General features: G+C 51.2%; 1 protein-coding gene across 5 annotated transcripts in view; it reads right to left on the bottom strand.

Moving 5' to 3' along the window:
* Positions 1 to 14,879, bottom strand: part of LOC1269971 (RING finger protein nhl-1) — a 48,805-nt gene that overhangs the window by 21,214 nt on the left and 12,712 nt on the right. For 2 of the 5 annotated variants that reach the window (XM_061642702.1, XM_061642704.1), the window contains exons 3-11: positions 9,125 to 9,265; positions 7,587 to 7,722; positions 6,056 to 7,497; positions 3,709 to 4,484; positions 3,292 to 3,531; positions 2,099 to 2,833; positions 1,842 to 2,001; positions 817 to 957; positions 37 to 113 (exon numbers count right to left, since the gene is read on the bottom strand). In XM_061642702.1, the coding sequence (XP_061498686.1) occupies positions 37 to 113; positions 817 to 957; positions 1,842 to 2,001; positions 2,099 to 2,833; positions 3,292 to 3,531; positions 3,709 to 4,484; positions 6,056 to 7,497; positions 7,587 to 7,722; positions 9,125 to 9,259 (3,842 nt within the window). In that variant the 5' untranslated portion in view covers positions 9,260 to 9,265. Of the gene's footprint in view, positions 1 to 36; positions 114 to 816; positions 958 to 1,841; positions 2,002 to 2,098; positions 2,834 to 3,291; positions 3,552 to 3,708; positions 4,485 to 6,055; positions 7,498 to 7,586; positions 7,723 to 9,124; positions 9,266 to 13,482; positions 14,020 to 14,879 lie in introns of those variants that run through there. The other 3 variants (XM_308626.5, XM_061642703.1, XM_061642705.1) reach the window with 3 other exon arrangements.

Below are 14,879 nucleotides of genomic sequence, written 5' to 3' on the forward strand. Positions count from 1 at the left end.
GAGGGAAAGCGAGCAAAAAACTCCGTTGGAACTTACCTTGGGAATTTAAATTGACCTTCCTCGGAGCCTTCGCCGCCGAACGTTGTCAGGACGCGACCGTTGACGTCAAAAATCTGTACAAAATAGAAAGGAAAGAAAGGAAGGTAGAGAGAGAGATAGAGTGTGTTGGAAAATTGCAATCGTCGCCCTCCAAAAAAAAACACAAAATTTTCCATCCCGATACCATCTCCAGCTTGCAGGAAGGTGCCAAAAGCTTGCTGTTGTCTTTTTCTGACACCTTTTGGGCCATATGCTCGGACGGAGAGCGGAAGAAGCATCAGCACCGGTCGGCTGACGGGCTGACTGTCAGAGCTGGCCGGAAATTCAAATGAGCAGATACAAGCCGTTCACACTGTGCCATCACAGTCCACCGAACGGTAGGAAATTGGGGAACTGAACGGCCGGAAAACTGTGTCCAACCGTGGTGCTAGAAAGCGCAGGTGTATCGGAGAAAGTAAAAAAAAACAAGCTGCTCATACACCCTCATTCCCCTCCACACAACCCAATGAAACCGACCGAAAGAAACTTCCGCAGAACCGACACCGGAAATTACATATTACATGACCGCTCGCTTCCGGTGCTGTTGCGGATTACGAGGCCCTGACGAGGGTTTTCCGGCCCGGTGGACAATTTCGTGCTGTGCTTTCCGTTGCTCTCTGTGCCCCTCCCCCTGCTTCATTGGAATGCTAATCAGTGTGGGAAAAAAAGCTTGGACGCGGTGGGGTTAAGTCCTGCGCTGCCACCCGTCAAACCCTTCACGGGTTTCTTCACACCTACCTGCACCCGATGGTTGTTGGAATCGGACACGATGACGCGGTTCGTGTTCGAGACGGCGATGTAGTGCGGATGTTCGAGCTGGCCCTTTTCCTTGCCGCAGGTGCCAAACTTGCCAATAAATGATCCATCGGATTGGAATACCTTTCGGGGTTTTTGGGGGCAAAGAGCGCATGAAAAAAAGGAGACAAAAATGAAAGTTCCATCGTTAGGTTTGTTTCGAGTTTGTTGAGACCGGGTTTTGGGCCCCATTTCCTTCAGGTTGGGCCGTGCTAGCAGGGAGGGGTTTTACATGGAAATTGGGTCACTGTGTACAGTGTAGAGCAAGGCAGAGGAATAGGAGGTTGATTACTCGGTGTTAGATATTGTACTGCAAACTGAAATAGATACGTCCGCTGGCAGATGCTTGACGGTGGGTGGGTATTGCAATTTTAGTACGTAGGAATTTGAGACGATAATAAGATTGTCCAATTGATTAGACTTTTCATTTTGTTCGTTCTGTGAATGAAATTTCCATCATTTGTTTTTATGAAGCCTGAAGTACGAAATTGAGTTAGGAAATGCCGAAAGAGCTTTAATCTGGCCTATAAGGGTACTTGAAAATGCTATTGGAATTTGGCTATTGGAATATTTAAAAGATAGCTTTATTAGGGTCTTTGTCGCTTAATTTTGCTGAAATGGTATTATTTGTGATCGAGAGAAAGTGGATGGAATTTCATTGGTTTTTATAATTAATTCTAATATTGTCGAAATAAGGTGATTTATATGTACATGATTTGAGATAAGAAGGAAGTCGTGAAAATCATTTGTATCATTTGTAAATAGCTTATAATAGCATGTTATATACATGAAACGGCGTGCTCTATCGTGAGCAAAGCAAGTGAAAGTATTAGTTTGTGACCTTTTTCTGTGAGCTCTTGTATTCGGATTATATTAATAACATACATTCAACTGATGCACGACGGCAAACCTCATAGCCTCATTGTTTGTTTGGGAAAGTCGCACTCCATGCCAAACGTCTCACTTACCTGAATTCTATGATTTTCCTTATCGCAAACGTAGATGAACCCGAGCGCATCGGTGGTGATGCCCCAGGGGTAGTTGAATTTCCCATCGGTGGTGCCCTGCGAGCCGAACGATCGCAGAAAACGACCGGCCGGATCGAGCACCTGTATGCGATGGTTGTATCTGTGTGCGACAAGGATACGGAAAAAAGCGGAACAATCTCATCATTCAAACATTCCGGTTCACGCGTGTGGCAAACCTCCCCCCGACAGGCACCTACCTATCGGCTATGATGAACTGACCGATACGGTTGACCGCGACACCGGCCAAACAGTCAAACTCGCCGTCCCCGTTGCCGTACTGGCCGAACTCCTTGACGAAGATGCCGTTCGAGTCGAACACCTGCACGCGATGGTTGGACGAGTCCGCCACGACGATACTGTTGTCCGGACCGACGGCGATGCCGCGCGGCCACGTGAAGGAACCTGGTTCGCTCCCCCGACCTCCTATCTGGAACAGCTGCCGGCGCTTCTGCAGGTACTGCGTCCTAGGGGACATACCTGCTGCCCCGGGTATACCGGCTACTGCCGCTGCTGCTGCCGTAGGAGAGGTAGGGGAGCCTACCCCGTTTTTTGAATCGTCGTCCGAGCTGAGTAGGTCGGTCTGGCGCAACGGCAGACCGAGGCTGAGTCGCCGGGCGGCAGCCGAAGCCGACGCACTGGACCCGGACGTTGCGGAGGAGGAGGAGGCGGAGGATGGGGAGGACAGGGAGGACGATCCGAGCCCGGAGGTGGAGGAGGACGAGCTGGGCGAGTCCTTGCCGTCCTTGGTCGTGCGGTTGCCGTACTTGTTCTTCAGGTAGCGGGCCCACGAGCTCAGGGCGGCTCCGTCCTTGTCGCCACCGGCGCCCGTACTGTTGCGTTCGGGCGATGGTTCGCGCGACTTGAGGGCGTGCGTCGAGCGGCTGCGGGACAGGTCCGACGGCTGGGAGGCGAGTGAAGAGGACGCACCGTACCTGGGAACCGGAAACAGAAGACGGAAGGGGAAAGGGTGGAGAGGGCAGAACGGAAACAAGCAATCAGTACAAGTGGCCTGGCCGGGATGCCGCGGCTGGAGCGTGGAATGTCAAAAATAGCACGAGTTTGTGTTTGCTTTCCGAAAATTGGTTGATTGGATGTTGTCAATGTGTGTGTGTATCGGTTTGTATCGGTATTGTGTTTGAGATTGTGTGTGCTCTTGGTAACGAACGACACAAGGGTTTTTTCAATCGAGGAAGGCTAATAAAATGGCAAACTAATTCAAACGTTGCTGCGAACATTACTGGTGCCGTGACCAGGATTGCAAAGGGAATTTTACGGGGAAAGCTTTTTCTTCCCAGGGGGGAGAGTGGGGTTTAAGGCGCTTAATGTACACGCACGCAACTAGCACGCTCGATTCTACCCACCCCACTGCTGGTGCTGCTGCACAACCTACCTGGAGGCAAGGTAAGCCGACGGTGACGTGGTGGTCGGCGACACCGGTTCATCCTCCTCGTCGTCGTTACCGAAGTTGTGCGACGAGCGGCTGCGGGCCAGCCGGGTCCGGCGGTCCTGCAGCGCGGTGAACCGGCTGCGGCCACCCGCCCCGTACCGGCTGTCCGAATCGTCCGTGGCATCGTCCTCGGGGGCGACGACCGCCGTGCTCTTGCTCTTGTTCAGGAAGCGGCTCGTGTACCTGAAAGAATCGAACGTGTCCTACAAAAAAGAACGATGGAGAGGGGGAGGAGGTGGGGAAGAGAAAGAAGCAAAGAAGCTCATTTGCACACGCAGAGGACAGTCTGAAGCACACACACACAGAAAGAAAACACACAGTGATGGGCGGGGGGAGGGTTTAGTGGCAAACAAGTTTTACCCGGAACCGCTGCCATATTTGTTGTCCTCCGGTTCGGCCGCGTGGCTGGTGGTGCGCGAGCGCAGCGCGGACGAGCCGCTCGAGGACGAACCGTACTTGGGGCTTTCGTCGCGCTCGTAGTGGTTCTGGCTGCGGTAGCTCGTGGGGCTGGAGTAGCCGCTGGACGTACGCAGCTCATCGCGCGACGACTTGCGCGTACTGTCGGACGAATCCTGGCGCGACACGCGCCCAAACAGCGGACTGCTCGGTGTGTCGTGTGTCGTGCGCGACGAGGAAGTCGTGGTAGTGATCGGGGAAGAGCGGGCAGTGCTGTTGGCCGCTGCTGCTGGTGCGGGCGCGGCCGCCGGCTTCTCCTCCTCTTCCTCTTCCTCCTCTTCGGACTCTTCCTCCGAGGACGATTCCTCCTCGGAGCTGCTCTCCGACTCTTCCTTCTTTTCCGGCGCCGTCTGCGCCGGTGGCTGCGTTTGCGGCAGGAACCGGCTCTGGAACGGCTTTTTGGCCGTTTCGGTCGGGCTGGCAGTGCCGTTGCGCTGGCTGGCGTTCTCGTTCGCGTTCTTGAGGATCGTTTTCGGCTTTACCTCTGGGTCGGTGCGCGTCGAAGCGGGCACGGGCGACGGGCTGGAGCTTTCGCTCGACGAGTTCGATTCGCTGCTGGCAGAGCGGGTGACGGACGACTTTTTGGTTGCTGCCGCCGCTCCGGCCGCCGGCTTGCTGCCGACGGAGGTTTGACGCGCGGTACGGCGGTTCGATTCCGAATCGTCCTGATCGCTGTCGGCCTGGGAGGTCGTTGCATCGGAATCATGTGGATGAGGTGGCGTGAAAAGAGAAGGAAAACACACAAGAAATGGTGGATTATGAGCGGAATGGCAATGGCAATGGTTCTACTGGGGTCGTTTTTGGGGGACAAACTCGACAAGTAGCGTACGATAAAGGTGATAGATGACCTTTCAAAACAGGACACGGGTAGTTGGCTGACAAAAAAGGGATCCTTTATGAGCTGAGGGTCTGGTTCAATGGTCGAATTGACCAGCACGAAGCGATGTTATTTGGAGTGGAATGAATGTTTGTTCGGGAGTGTGTGATGGTGACTAGCAGCGAGAAGGTTAAACCATTGGCTCCACAAACGATCTTTCTTTTCATACAAAAAGCACACAGAGATTCCAATATTCTATCTAATATCCAGGCAAAAAGGGTGTTCTTGAATGGGTGAATGAGTGCAACACAATGTTAAAAATGAAACTGATCTGCTGGAAGCTACGCAATATGACAATTCTCTGCCTCAAAACAAACATAAAAATTCGTCAAAGATATCACTTGGATGTTACAGTGTGTTTGTGTTTTGCGAGAGAGAGAGAGCGAGACAGAGAAAGAGAGAGAGTGAGAGAGAGAGAATGTATGTTTAAGGACCAATAGGAAACACCAACCGTCACTGTGCGGCTGCCAGCAACTAGAGCCTCCAGAGCGTTTCCGGCTGTGCCACCGCGGCCTGTTGACAGCGAACCCCGTTCTAGCGGTTTGACAACACTGCTGCCTCGACTGCTTACCATGCGTGTGCGTACATGTAAGTGTGTGTATGTGTGTGTGTCTTCTTGGAGCTGCAGCCACTGTCCCTGCTTTACGGCGTGCGTCGATAGTGCGCTTGGTTTCGGTTTTAATTGCCCCTTTTTCTGCAGCCGGAAGTTCAGTTTGCAGTCACTCGCGTTCGTTTGCTGTGTTGCGGTTTGTCCGCTTGGCGGGCAGGCATTACAGTTCCCTTCGATGTGCGAAACCACACACGGTCTAATGAATTCCTGTGCACACGATGACGTCGTGGTGGTGGTGGTGGTGGTGGTGGGGACACCGTTGTTTGTTGTTTGACCCCAGCAACAGTACGCACGCGAAATGACCGTTTGGCATTATTGCAGTGCAGTGGTGGCTTGGATGCTCGGGTTGGACGTTTTAAGGTACATTTGGTGGGTAAAGGTATGGTAATAGGTACTGTGTAGACTTCCGCTAGTGTCTAGTAATACATGTTTGATTTGTTTCTATATTCTTATAATTCTATGCTCAAATGTCTTCGAGTATCTCTGGTGCCTTACTGGCGTGTATCTCTGGCACTTTGTACAGGTAAAGTACGTTCTTTGGAGCTTTGGGGAAGTGTTGGCAAAGAGTGTGCTGTGTATTGCAATTGGTGGAAGAGAAGAAGAAGAAGAAGGGAAGAAGCCAAAGAGAGACAGCGAGAAAGAGACAGAGAGCCTACGCCGGAGGGATGGGGAGCGCCTGGAGAGTTCCCTTGCTACTATCATCGAATCACTATAAAGGAAGAACTGACACACACGAATTGTTACTACTCTTCATCGGATCTCACCTCGACGTGGGGCGACGAGCGACGGGCCGGTGACGTGGCACTGTCGCTATCGTCGCTGCCGGTCGGCGTCGCGGTACGGCCCGCCTTCAGTGCGGACACACGGTCCGCCGTGGGGCGTTCCGGTTCGGCGACCGCAGTGGCCGCCGTCACCTGCGCCGCCGTGCTCGACCCGGACGCGCCCTTGTTCTGGCGCTTGATCTTCGCAATCTCATCGTCCTCGGACAGCTGGCGGGCGGCTGCGGTCGGCGTTGACTTCGGCTTCACACCCAGTGGCGAGGGTTTAGCGAGCGTTGGGGTCGTCGCCGGCGATGCCTTCTTTTCCTTCTTGCCCTTCTCCTGGTCCTGCAGGCGCTTCATGACGCGCGGCGAGTCCATCAGGCGGAAGATACCGCTGAGCGGGCCCTTGGCACAGTCCTCCGTGCTGGACACCTTGTTGCGCTCCTTCTCCAGCTCGGCCGCCGATTTGGCGTTCGATTTCGATTCGTTGTCCGAATCGTTATCGAGCTGGTGGGAGCGGGCGAAGCGCGACCGGAACCGGCCCTTCCCGGTGCGGCTAGCGGACGTCGTGTCGTCGTCGTAGTCGTAGTCGGTCGTGCCGCGGCCGTACCGCGACTCACCACCGTACCGGTCGCGCTCCTGGGCGGCCGGTTTCGGGGGCCGCTCGCCGAACTTGCGCCCGCCGAGCAGCGGCTCCTCGTCCGCGTTCCAGGGCTGCGCTTCCTGCTGCTGGCGGAACTGGGCCGCCAGCCGGTGATCGCTCTTGGAGCGCATCAGCCCCGGACCGGGCGGCGGTTGCAGCAGCCCCTGGCTTTGGCTCGTCGCCGCCCCGCCGTGGTTCGGCAGGTTGAGGTCACCGTACGCGGACACCTCGTTGATCAGCTTGTTCGGGTCGATGTTCATGATGAAGCGCACCTTCCGGCTGTAGTCCATCGTTTCGCAGTCGAAGTTGCGTATGAAGTCGACCGTCCGCAGGAAGATCTCCTTCGTGTCCATCAGCTCGCAGTCGTCCCACTCGACCGAATCGTTCATGTACTTCTCGGCCAGGTCCGCGTTGCTCTGGATGTTGGCAATCTCCAGCTCGAGGTTTTCCTTGAGCGCCACCACGTTCTTCAGCTCGGTCGACATGTACTTGTCCATCTCGTGCCGCAGATGGTCGGTCCGGTCCTTCAGCGCCTTCTGCAGCCGCCGGTAGATCTCGTCGATCTCCTCCGACACGCTCGTGCAGTTGTTCTGCAGGTTGGAGGCATTCTTCTCGACCACGGCCAGCACCTCCTTCAGCCGGTGCAGTCCCCGCCGGATCTGGTTATTGATGCGGCTGATCTCACGCCGCAGAATGTCCATGTGGGCGCCCTTGCAGTCCGCGCAGATCTTCTTGTCGCAGTGAACGCACAGCGCACAGTACGCCTTCTCCGAGCAGACGTTGCACCGTTCCATCACCTGACCTGTGTGGTTTGCCGGGAAGGGGAGAAAACGAGAAATGGAATCGATTACAACAACAACAAAAACAGTGACAGTTGTGCGCTTCACTTACCGGACGTTGGGTCTGGCAGCTCGCCCGTAATTTCGATGTGCAGCTCGAGAAACCGCTGCAGGGTGACGTTGGTTGGGAAGCCCTGCACGCCCTGGTACGGTATCCGGTGCTCCGCCCGACATTCTGGACACTTGACCTGCACAGGGAAAGGGAGGCGAGATTTTCATTAGACTTTGCAAAACCAAACAATCTGTAAAACATTGCCCCCAATTGGATTGCAAAGCTCGGGGAGGTGAGCAAATTCCGATCCGAAAACGAACAACCGTCCAACGACCACTCAATATCGTTTTATCACGCGCTTTATCACCTCGATTCTGCAAACTCCACAACCACACACACACACACAATGCCATGATTTGTGACGGTTCATGGTCGTAATGTATCAACTGAATAGAGCCATGGTTAGGTTAGGTGGAGCGTAGCAGTTGGCGAAAGTGTTTCCACAACAGTAACACCAAGAAAACGGACCGAAAGAATCATGTTCTTCCATCCTCAGCTACGCGTGTGAATGTGTGACTGTGTGTGTGTGTTTGTGTGAAGTTCATACATGTCACAATGTCACAACCATAACGCAAAACATCTTCGGGAATTGATTTGTTCCGACGAACCCCTCTCGTATCCCCAGAGCCCAAAGCATATCGTCCACAAAACGGGTGAATTTCGCCTTCATCGTGTGTATGTGTGTGTCCTTGGTGGTGTGAAAGCGTGCGCTTGGACGTACAAGTGTTCGCCGACCGGGAATGGCCCCTCGGAACAGTCCGCAAAGTGGTGTGTGCCGTGTGCTCGATATTGGGTTTCATATTTTATTTCGTTTGGCCGTAGAGGCAAGAAAGGACGTTTAGTGCGGGAGTTGGGTACGGTCAACCGCACCCGCCCCCGATGGCTCTTGTGCAACGGGTGTGGTTTTGTAAAGCAACAAAAAAATCACACACACACACACACACACTAACGTTGTGTGTATCGTGACAGGAAGGAAGCATGGTGCCTGGTGCCGACAGATGCATTGAGACTGAGAAATTGGATTCCAACACTCTTATGCTTCACGTTCGTTCACCGGCATAGCGCGATGGTTCGAGAAATAATGCATCGGTTTGGCATTGAAGATGGCTAGCCTTGGCTTCTCGGGCTCGGTTTCCTGCTCTGTCAAGTGTTCCGAACGAATTTCCGCACGTCAAGAAAGTGCATCACCATATTGGCTGGTGATTGCGGTTAAGGTTTCTCGGTGCCCCATACGTCCTGGCCCTGGTGAAAACGGGTGGTCGGTGTGGTAATAAATGTTTGTACAAATCACGACTAACTGCTTTCCTTGCACTCCCTGTCCCGCTTTTTTCGGAATGCATTTTTTTCTTCTCCATAATGTAAGGCCAGTAAAGCACCCAATAGCCAGTGTTTAAAGTAAAGTGCAATCGAACGTATAGGTGCCACTCGTTAGCACCGTGAAGCGGCGGAAATTCACTGTACATCGGCCGGTTTCGCCCACAGTCTTCGGCCCCTTTCAATCGTACGCTGTGAACAGAATAAATAGTAAGTACGCTTACCTGTCGCTTGACGTAGTCGATCAGACCGTCCATGCACGGTTCCATGCAGAACGAATGCTGGCATGGTAGCAGCTTCGGGTTGCGGTATCGATCGAGACACACGCAACACGTGAGTAGTTGCTCAAACTGCTCCATTTTTCACTGCGGGTAAGAAAAACGTTGAAACGGGAGGGGAAAACGCTTCGTTAGTAAAAAGGTATCGGCATCGGCTGTGAGCGTGCTGCAGCGTAGGAAAGATTGGTTTATAAATAGGTATACGTAGTCGGTAGGAACAAAACCACTCACACTGGGTGCTCGCGCACGCTTTACATTATAAAACACTCACGGCATGCTTATATTCAATTTAGGGGACGCTTGGCTGGGCTGATAGATGCTAGCAGGTAAGTGCTCGGAACTCTATTTTAAGGGCGGAACACATCCCATTCATTGATGAGAGATGAAAAGGTGATGCTTATGCTGATGCTCAGATGGCCGATCACTTGAAGCGATAAGTGGGTGAAGCAGATTTGCATATTCATTGATTCAAGGGTATTGCAGGAAATTGCAGGAAACAGTGCTGGTTTTCATCCCTGCTTATGGATTAGGATGTATGGAGCGTCAGTTTAACATTTACAATCTGCTCTTACCATTCCATGGTGAGAGCGGGATGAAAGTTGTTACTGTGTTATTGTTATGTTTGTAACAAAACAAGCTGAAAGTATGACGTTTATGTTAACACTTTAACACTTTAACATTATTACTGAATTGCTCTACGGTGATTTGCATGAAATTTATTGCATAAAATATAACATATTGGAGTATTTGTGAACAAATATAACAACAAGGAAGCATTTGAAGGCTTTTTTATGAATGGTAAATCTAGGATGGAGGAAAATAAAACCTAACAATAAAAATGGCTCTTTGTTTCCCGTTTAATCCACCAAAGCTCAAATGAGAGTTATTAATTTGACCGTCCCTTCCTTCTTCTCGATCATTGAAAGTTCTCATTCCCTTAATCCATTCTCCATAATAACTCTCGTTAGACACAAAACATTAAATAAAAAACGTACAAAAAGTCAACACACACAGTGTAGAATTATTAAAACAATATTTTAACGCGTTTTTTTTTAACTCCAAACCAACAGTAGCTTCTCCATTCACTTCCCTTTTCCGGTCGTACGAGGAACATCCACTTGTGCAAAGAGAAGGGCAAATTCGAGCGATTGCGTAAATCGCGCGCCGGTCAGTGGAAACCGAATCCAAAACCAACCGAACGCGTGTAGCCTGTCCTAGCTAATCCGTATTTTTTTGTTTTGGTTTAACTGTGTAGGTTTCATTTTGCCTTCCGGCTCAATCCAATCACTCTACCCATCTACCCACACGGCCGCAGCCGAGTTTCACATTCATTCATCCGACAATTTTCCGACGCATACACACCGATGATCGCAAACAAACGCAAATAGATGGCAATTTGGAAGCGATGACGCTAAACAAATCAGGAAATGTTGCTTGTTTGTGTTTTGGGACGCTTTTTTTTTATATATATATTTCTGACGTCGTCGTCCTTGTCATTGTTGTTGTTGTTGTTGTTGTTGTGATGGTGGTAATAGTATATTTGCATCACAGGACGTAATTAATCAGGAGATAAATTTAGCTCCAGCTGCCTTACGGCAACGGCACAAAATCCGTGGAATTGTTTTAGCTCATGGAATGGAAATGGACTTCTGTTTGTATTTCGGCTTATTCGATTGAAGCATTTTTGTGCTGCGCCAACAACCTACGGCAAGAAATCTAGAATCGAATCGAAGCTATTCGTTCCCAAAAAAATCATACACTGGCACTATCAAACATGACTCTTACAATTCAATTTCGATAAAAAAAAACACCGAGTGCCATAAAACTTGTACCACCAAAACCTGCCTCGTACGGGCTTGCAGGTTTGTAACAGTGCAACCACTAGCACACGATACGGCGAAAAGCTAGTGAGGAGAACAAGCGGCTTTTGTAAAACTTTCCCGCTTCTATCAAACATGATTATTAGCTTTGTCAAGTGCAGCTGCAGCCCGGGATCGTGCACGACTGCTGCCACGAGCTGCACACAGTCGAACAGGCCCCTCCAACCGAGCGGTAGAAGGTAGAATGTCAGATTTATTTTTTTATTACTTTCCTTCCCATCTTCGAATGGAATTCAAATGTACTGTAGAGAGAGAGTGTATGTGTGTCAGTGTGCTGCCTTTCCGACGCTATCTTTTGTGCGCTGTATGCAAAATATGCAATCGGAACCAGAAGCAGCTGCACCATGTTCCGTATCTGCATTTTAAATGGAATGCGTGCCCGGAATTGGGTTACCGCTTCGGTGTGTGTGTGTGTGTGTCTGTGCCATCGTAGCACCAAGAGCAGCGGCTAGATCCATCACGTACCGCGCGATGAATGATGATCGTTACAGTGGTGGTGCGGGAAGTCGGGCGCTTGCTGCAGCGAATCCATTTCCAGCTCAATGCACTTCCGTTGCTGCTGCTTCCAAAAACCGATTTGCCTGCTGGCTCGATTTTAAACTCACTCGAAAAACACACGCAGCCGCGACGCATCTGTTTGCTGCCCTGTTCTATAAATAATTTCCCTCCCCATTGAGCCCGGATGAGATCAAACCCCGTTCACGGTCAAACCCGAGTAAGTCGTCTTTTCCTCCCAAAAACGCTCGCCGCAGAGCGCATGGAACATGGTTCTTTTAACGATTGTTTTTTGCTTGCTTGCGCACACGGTTAAACCTCGCGCTTGTGCAGCGGTATAAAACTGTCTTTAAACCGTGGCTGTCATTTTCCAACGCTTTTCGTGCGTCACAGAGCAAGAAGAGGCAAGCAGGCAGGGAAGCAGATTGGAAAAATGGGTTCAAGATCGAGTAGTGCAGAAAAGTGGAGCAAACGTGAGAAGTTTCCAATGTTCGTTCGATTCTTATTTTGGGATCCCCCCCCCTTCTCGAACGTTGGTCCTTCGAACCGGATGCCCGCATACACACGCGTATTGGGGTCTTTGAACTGGATGTGTTTTGTTGAAAGAAATAGACAAAAAAAACAAACTCATGGACATGTTGGTGATTTTTTGTACCGAAACGAGATTAGGTTCAAGGTGATGATAAACGGTGGGCGACAGACACAAGCGCGTCAAGGATGTTTGCTGTCACAAAATGAAGTCTGGTTTTGTCTAGCACACGAGATAACAAACTGTTAGAACACACTTGCCGCAGCGGAAAAGCAGGAGCACTCGCAGGTGAGACAACAACAAATCATCTTTCGCCCGAATCCTCAGCACACAGGATGTTGATTTGAATGTGGCCTACGGCTACGGGGTACATATGGTTCTGTTTGTTCGTGTCAAAAATACACCAACCAGACTACACACCAACACTGCCGCACTCCGAACACGCTTGTTTACCTCAGTGCGGCATCGCACCGACCGAATGACTACCGGAAGCTATTAATAGCGCGCGGGTAGAATCATTAGTCACGCTCTCAAATAAATCATCAATACCCTCCTCTGTCGCCCGCGAGTACACGCGACACGAACTCAACAAGGGAAAACCCAAGCGACGAGAAAAGTGAAATCCCTCAAAACCCGATAACCCGATGTGGCCCCAGCGTCGACAACGGTGTGCTGTTCGCCGTCCGTTCTGTGGCTGCGCCGGCACTTAGCCGACGGTTCACACCTTCACACACGCGTGTGGAAATAGTTGCTCAAACTTCAACCGGGTTGAAAGTCGAGCAGCTTCTCGTCGGCAAAGTTCTGGCACCCCGAGGCAGCAAGGGGGAAGACGGTGGGAGAATCCGAATAAACAACACTACTATCCGCCCAGAGCAGGTGCCTGTAAGAAGCGCAAGCAAGCAGTGATGAGCGAAAGTTCTGGCACACAAGAGTTCACCGAGGAAAACCCCTCTGTGTCTGTGAATTGTGCGCTAAGTGAATCGGCTGCAGTGTGTCAACGGTGCTGCACCGTGCAATGCTGGGAAAACTATGGGAAATAAGACACACACACACATACGTAAACAGAGGCACCATTGGAGTGTTTTAATTTCTTACCGTACCATACAAACACACGGAAACACTTGAGCAGTTCACACTACCGTGGCAGGTATGGTTACGGTTTCTGCGGTACATGAAGGGATGGAAGTCATTTTAAAGGAGAAAAAACAGACCCACCGGAGCATTACCACAATGAAGCTTCACACACACGCACACATGCAAGCGGGAAATAGCGTGGGAAAAGACAGAAAAATGCATTAGCCAGCGCTAGGGTAGAGGAAATTGCAGCAACAGCTCCCCATTAGGGTTGAAGCACCAGCGGCACCAGGACACAAGAAACACACACATACACACACACACACCTGGACGTTGCTTTTGCCCTTTTTGCACTGGATTTTGGTTGCACTCTGTGAAAAAAGCGGGCTAAAGTACAGCTTGCAATGGTTTGGCCAAAAGAAAACAGAAAAACCTCTCTCACACAGCGGCACACAGCGGCACACAGCGGATCACTACTACGATGGGTACATTCCACCACTGCTGTAAAGGCAGTTGGGGTCTGCACGTAACGTACTTGTATGTTAGGTTAGGTTGTCGGTTGACTTTCTCCCCCCTGTAAGCTGTTTCCTTCACGTTTCACTGTATGCTTCCTTCTGGTTTCTTTTACCAAATTGACACGGTTTTCGTTGCTTTTCGTTTGCTTTCGTTTTTCAATCACTAAATCACTACACCAATCACCAACACCAACAATGAAAAAGTCCTTTCGTTTCGATCGTTTCGTCACGGAAGAATCAGCAGTGTTACGTTTGCACGAGCGTACGGCGAACGGTCGACTGTGGCAGGCAGGCGAAAACGACTTGCTCCAAAGATGGCACTCGATCGCGCACTAAAATGGCCGCCCGGTGGTGGATGGATGGATTCGCGAGATCACTTAACTCCCACATCGCACACCGTGTACCGTGTGTGTGTGCGTGTTGGTAAGTGTGTTCCGGTTGTGTTCAGCGAGAGGCAACCTGTGCGCAACCGGTTGAGCGCGAGCGCAATAGAGAGAGAGAGAGCAGCGTTCCACTCCAAATGCACTCGGAAACGGTGAGAGCGCGGGCGCGCGCTCGAGCGTTGGTGTGCGTGTGGCAACACCCCGAAGGCCTCTACACCTAGGACAACACGGAGCCACTAGAGACTGCTAGCGATCGTTCGGCGTCAGGTGCGTCGTTTGGGAGGCTGATTTTCAATGAGTTCGGGTAGTTGCTCTGCCCGAGAGAGTGGCGTTTGCGGAACGGAATGGCGTTTGCGGAATTGCAGTTTTTCGTGCATATGCTGCACCGTCACCACGGTGGAAAAGTTTGGAAAACACGCGCACACTTACAAGAGCGAACTCGCCGAGTTCCCCGAACTTTCCGCGCGCTCTCTTTGTTTCGGCAGCGGCAGTTTTATTAATAGAAGGCGGTTTTAGGTTGAAAATGTGTGTGTTTTTTTGGACAGACCACTACCAACCACGGCAGACGGCGAGTCCCGTGGCGGTGGGACGTGTTGGTAAAATTCCACTGTCCGCTGTGACGTGGCCGTTGCGTTGCGGCAGATCGGCGTTACTTTGGGGAAGGTAACGCATCAGTAACGCTCCGTCAAACCACGGGATCACGCATGCAGGGAAGAGTGTCACACGATTCTTGTCGAAGCAGCAGTGTTATTGATCTTTTTCGCCCCACTGCTTCATTTCCTTTCCTCTTCTTCCCATTCCCATTTGCTCAGGCTAGGTGGAACT

The sequence above is a fragment of the Anopheles gambiae genome, chromosome 2, assembly GCF_943734735.2.
Source record: "Anopheles gambiae chromosome 2, idAnoGambNW_F1_1, whole genome shotgun sequence".
Lineage (NCBI taxonomy): Eukaryota > Metazoa > Arthropoda > Insecta > Diptera > Culicidae > Anopheles > Anopheles gambiae.